The sequence below is a fragment of the Phytophthora parasitica genome (genome assembly GCF_000247585.1).
Source record: "Phytophthora parasitica INRA-310 unplaced genomic scaffold supercont2.28, whole genome shotgun sequence".
Lineage (NCBI taxonomy): Eukaryota > Oomycota > Peronosporomycetes > Peronosporales > Peronosporaceae > Phytophthora > Phytophthora nicotianae.
In genome coordinates, this window is record NW_008649014.1 from 432948 (window position 1) to 438612 (window position 5665).

Genomic DNA, 5665 nt, shown 5'->3' on the forward strand with positions numbered 1-5665 from the left:
CCGCACTGCATCCACAACACTCACTCGCCACCGAACTAACTGGTGTCGTCCACGCCAGTGTCGACCGTTAAGTCGATCACTTCAACTTGCCACCCCTGCCAGTTCGTCGAGGCCGCATCGTAGGTCACCCTACTACACGCCATCCCCGGCTCCAAGATCGCCCTTGATCTTGCTGACGTCGTCCTATTCCTCGAACGCCTCGTGCGGGAGCTACCGCCACCCACTCGGCCGCCCACGTTGTGTGCTGTACTCGACCCGGGGATCGAGCGTGTAGTGCCCCGCCCGTTTCCGTACTCTTCGTCTTGCTCTCTCAACAATGTAGCCAGCCGTCGCCGCTTGCAAGGGTGCGGGCATCGGCTCCGGTCGCCTCTGCGTGCCCCTGCCTCGTAGCGTCTCAACTTCTGCGGTCGTACCGCCCGTGCGAGCTCCTTCGTCCGCCTCGCCTTCTCTACTGGCGTTCCCGTCGTCTTCCCGTTGCTTGCCATCCCGTTGCTCACGCCCGCCAGGGCTTTGCTCACCGTCTCGCCGTTCACCATCCCCGTCTTCTCCGCCGGTCGCGGCCGCCACTGCCAACGGCTCCTGCTGCATTGTCGTACCACCATCCCGTTCCTCCGTTACGTCCTCCTCCGCGGCTAGCTCTGCCAAGATGCGGTCCGCCACCACACCCAACGAGTTACTCGAGCATCTGCTCGACACTAGGAAGCTACAGTGAACAATCATTCTCTCACCGTTGTCCTCACGGACAACTTCCCAATTGTCATATCCCGCACTTTGTACAATCTTGGCCGGTCCGACCCACCGGTGTGCCAATTTTGTAACGTCCTGACCTCGTGGCGGTCTCACCACCCACACTAAGTCTCCTACTTTGAACGTCGTTGCCTGACGGACGCGTTTGTTGTAGTAGCGCTCCCGGTGCTAACTGGTCCCTTGCGATCACCGCGCGAGCCGCTCTCGTCACCTTCTCCATGTTGCTCACCAATTGCTTGTGGTACCCTGCGAAGGGCCCCGTCTGTGTGACTCCGCTCGTCCTCGGTAGCTCGTTCGGCGTCTTCAGTCGACGTCACAGCATCAACTCATTGGGGCTGGACCCCGTACCGGAGTACCGTGCTCCATTGTACGCGTATGGTGCACAGGGCAGCCACCGGTCCCAGTCGTCTCTCCCTTCGGTCGTGTAGATCGGCACCATATCTTTCCAGGTCCTATGAAAACGCTCCACCAGCCCGAGCAAGGCCGGTCGATACGGTACAGGCGTGAGCTGTCGCGCCTGCAGCGATCTCACTAGCTCTTTCACGATCTTCCCGTTCAACTCGGGCGCTCCGTCCATCACGATCTCGCGCATCGGCCCGTGCACGAACACCAGCCTCTCCACGACGAACCCGACCACGTCCTTGGCCGTGTGGTGCGGCAACACCGCGACCACGGCGTACATAGTCGCGTAGTCCACCGCTGCTATCACGTAGCGGTTGCCGTTCTGGGTGACTGCCAAAGCCCCGCCACATCCAGTGCCCACCGGTCGCCAGGGCTACCGACCCCTTGGCTCCTTAGTGGAGGCACAACCTCCTTGGCCTTCGCTTTCCTTGATCCACAGTCCCGACAGGACTGCACCCACATACGCGCATGCTGTACCATATCGGGCCACCAGTAAGTCGCCGCTATCCTGGCGTACGTCTGTGGCGTCCGAAGATGGCACGCGTACACCAAGTCATGGTTTTCCCGCAGAGCTCTGGCCCACAGGGCCGTCGGAAGCACCACGCGGCTGCCGCCGTCACCCATCTGGATACACACCACGCCGTTTTTCACCACGATTTTCCGCTGGCCGTACCTGCCCTTTGCCTTCGACTTCTTAACCGTCTCGTCACTCGCCTGTTCCGCCCGGATCTCGACGTCCGTCAACTGCCCTTTGTTGTTAGCCGGTAGTTGCACCGTCTCGTTCGATTCCTCCGTCGCCTGTTCAGTGCTAATGTGCTCAGCTGTCTCCGCGTACGCCGGAACCTCCGTGCTCGCCGGTACCACCGCGTTGGCCGGCACCACCACGTCGACCGGCGCCCGTGAAAGAGCGTCGGCCACCACGTTGCTCGATCCTGGCCGATGCACCACCTGGAAGTTGTACTCCTGGAGCTGCAAAACCTAGCGGTGCAACCTTCTTGTCAGATCCTTGCTTGCCATTAGCCACTTTAGGGCCGCATGGTCCGTCACCAACTCAATACGCCGTCCGTATAGATAGGGGCGAAACAGCATCACGGCCCAGATCACCGCGGCGCACTCCAAGTCGGTAATACTATACTTGGCCACCGTCTCTGAATTCACCTTCGACGCGTACGTAACCGGCTGCTCACCACCGTCCTGGTCCTGTACCAGTGCCGCGCCTAACCCCGTCATAGACGCGTCCGACACTAGCCGGAACGGCTTCGAAAAGTCCGGGTACGCCAGCAGTGGCCTTTCTGTCAGTGCATTCTTCAATTCCTCGAACGCTTGCTGCTGGCCATCACACCAGCGCCACACTACGCCCTTCCTTAGTAGTTTAGTGAGCGGTGCTGCCTTACTCGCGAAGTCCGGCACGAACCTTCTGTAATAACCGTCCATGTGCACGAACCGCTTCACCTCGGTCGCGTCGTTCGGGACCGGGAAGTCGTTCACACTGCTTACGAGGCTCTGCATCGGCCTCACTCCATAGGCATCCAACTCGTGGCAGGTACTCTAGTCTCTCCGCCGCGAACGTGCATTTTTTCGCCTTCAATGAGAGCCCTGCTCGTGAGAGCCTCTCGAGCACCGTGGCCAGCTCCACCACGTGCCGTGCCACACCGCCCTTCGTGAATACCATCACGCCATCTAGATAAACTAAACACGTCTGCCACGTAAGTTCCCGCAGCACCGCGTCCATCATCCTCTGGAAAGTCCCTGGGGCATTAGCCAGCCCAAACGGCATGCGCACGAACCGGAAGAGCCCCTTCCTGGTGACAAAACCCGTCTTATCTCTGTCTCGTTCCGCCACGGGCACCTGCCAGTACCCCGAGTGCAGGTCCAAGCTGGTGAACCGCCTCGCTCCGTACAAGTTGTCGAGCGTGTCGTCGATCCTCGGGAGAGGGTACACGTCCCTCTTAGTGATCGCAATCAGTAGCCTGTAGTCGATACAAAATCGTACCGACCCGTCCTTCTCCTTCACGAGCACGACGGGAAAGCCCCGCGCGCCGTAGCTCTCCTCCACTACGCCGTCCTTCACCATCGATTCGACGTTGTCGTCGATGATCTGCTGTTCCTCATGAGCGTGCCGTCGTGGCCGCACCTTGATCGGAGCTTCGTTCCCAGTTTTAATCTCGTATTTCACTCCCAGCGTCGTCATCGGTGGCCAACCTTCCCTCGGTTGTAGCGCCGGGTAGTATTGTAACAATGTCAATAGTAACTCCTTGTCTGCTTCCTTCATGTCACCGATGTCTAACTCGGCTTCGTTACTTAAAGCCCCCTTGTTTATTCCGAGGCCCTGGAGCAACGTCTTCATACTATCACGGCCCAGCGCTCCTGCAACCTCCAGTACTTCCATGTCGTTCGTGGTCGGAGCCCACGTTCCTAATAGCTCTTGTGCTGGTAGTTTTGTTCTGCCGCCAACCAGGTTCATCACCGGAACCGCCACTTTTCCATTACAATCCGTCGTCAGGGTTGGAGCTAACACCAGGTGTGGCTCTACGCGTCGGGCAGCATTAACAAGCCCGTCGTGCCCTCTGGCGCTGCCACTGCTAACTCCACCCGTCGACACGTGTTCGCCATGCCCTTTGTGGCCCTCACCATCCTGACTTTCGTCGCGGTCTCGTCGTGCCCGTCGCTGCTGCAGCTGAACGGCACAATCCTCTTCTCGTCGCAGCAGAACCACTTCATCTCGCACGCGGTGAAGTCGATCTTGACCCCGTTCTGTAGCATCCAGTCCTCTCCCAATAGGAACTCCGTGGTCGCACCTTCCACCACCAGCGCATCAACCACCGCCTGCTCGTACTGCGTACGGAATCGAAAGCGCCAGACCCCGCGCACTTTCGACACCGCACCTGTGAAACCTTCTACGTAATCCACGGGTGGGAGCACGTTAAGGCGCTCAACCAATGACCTCCACGACTCACCGGCGACACTATACTGTGCGCCTGTATCCAACTTGATCTCTCGTGGCTCACCACCCACTTCTACTCGTGCTGTTGGTAATGCGACGACCGCTGGCACCTGAACTGCCCTCAGCTGCCCGACTCTCATTGGCCGCCGTCCTTTGCTTAGCACCTTCACGCTCGGGTGCGCGTACACGCTACCACTGCGGTACTGGTACACCCTCATCGCGTCCCTGCGCGCCTTCTTTCCCTCAGCAGCCTCTCCGTCGCGATCGGTAGCACGAAACCGATCACCTCCGATTCACCTCGACTCAATCCTCGGGCGGCACTTGGGCCTGATCCTCGCGATTCGTCGAACTCGAAGTACGCACCGCCGGGGTGCGTCGCCGTCGCTAACTGTGCTCGCAGTGCGCATCTCGTTATGAGGGTGCGCCTTCCGTACGCGCATCTCAAATCCCTCGATCGCTGCAACGGCGTCTCGTGCGCTCTCGTCCAGTCACTTTCTCCGATGGCGTCGAGCCCGGCGGCGGCCAGTACTAACTGTTGTGCCACCCCGATTCTCACGTCGTTACAGCCAACCACGCCACCCGCAGCCAGTACTTCTTGTCGCCTAGCCTCAGCCACCGCGAGGGCCGCGTAACCGACCTTCAACGCCTCATCAACGGCTCTGAGCTCACCCAGCAACCGTGCTGCCGTCGCACTCCAACCCAAGGCCCGTAGGAATTCCGCCGTTGGTTCCGGCATCACCACGTCGCTCTCCAGCACAATACCGCCTCCATCGTGTCTCCGATTGTTTGTGCTCGCGCATCGACATCACCGTCCCCTCGACGCCGTCTCTAGCCATCGCCACCGCCAGCCCTTCACGCTCGGTTCACCTCAATCGGCGGGCTTTCGTACGCTTGACACGCTTCGCGCGCTTACTTTCCCACCGGACAGCTTCCTCGGCCCGCGTACGCTCTCGTTTCTCGTCTCGTGCTTTCACTGCCAGCACCCGATCCCGCTCCTCATCACGCCTACGAAGCTCCGTGGTCATTTCGGCCTCTACGCATCGTGGAGTGCCGCTGTCGTCGTCGCGTCCCGCCGTTTGCTGTCCGGCGCCGTCGACGGTATCATGCTCGTAAATCTTTCTCCACTCGCGTAGCTGTGCTTCGACAACCTCCGCCACTTCGTCCTGGTCCAGCACCCGTGTAGCCACACGCCACCAACAGGTCCCGTGCGTCAACACACTCGCGATTACTGGCCGTACCGCCGACGCCCCGCGCGCTCTGTACGCCCGCGACACGTCGTCCGTCGCGTCACCGCCCAAACTTGCCGCCACCGGCACCATGACACCGTCTCCGTACGCCATCTCCTCTTTCGCGTCGCCGACCGGTGCTTGCTGCCTCAGCACCGCCGCGCCATCCCCAGCCTCAGAAAGCACTCGGTCATTGCCGGGCGTCACGCCATCCCCAGTCTCGTTCGCCATATCACGCAGCCGCCATGGGCGCCGTCTCGTCGTCATCCACCTCTCCTTCGCGTGTCGTCCGCACCGACTCACACCTTTTCGTCTCTCACCCGGGTCAGATCTGGCGAGCTGTAGC

General features: G+C 60.4%; 2 protein-coding genes across 2 annotated transcripts in view; both read right to left on the minus strand.

Annotated features, from left to right (window-relative positions):
* Window positions 1-210: 210 nt before the first annotated feature.
* PPTG_23025 (hypothetical protein) lies at window positions 211-967 on the minus strand (the record flags this gene model as incomplete). The annotated part of the gene is made up of 2 exons (XM_008907996.1): window positions 211-703; window positions 771-967. The coding sequence occupies 2 exons, from the start codon at window positions 965-967 to the stop codon at window positions 211-213; spliced, it is 690 nt and encodes a 229-aa protein (XP_008906244.1).
* Window positions 968-3678: 2711 nt separating this feature from the next.
* The window catches only part of PPTG_23026 (hypothetical protein), a gene marked incomplete at both ends in the record, with an annotated part of 2698 nt that continues 711 nt past the window's right edge, over window positions 3679-5665 (minus strand). Inside the window, 3 exons of the mRNA XM_008907997.1 lie at window positions 3679-4326; window positions 4380-4884; window positions 4961-5650. Coding sequence (XP_008906245.1) covers window positions 3679-4326; window positions 4380-4884; window positions 4961-5650 — 1843 coding nt within the window. The remainder of the gene's footprint in view (window positions 4327-4379; window positions 4885-4960; window positions 5651-5665) is intronic.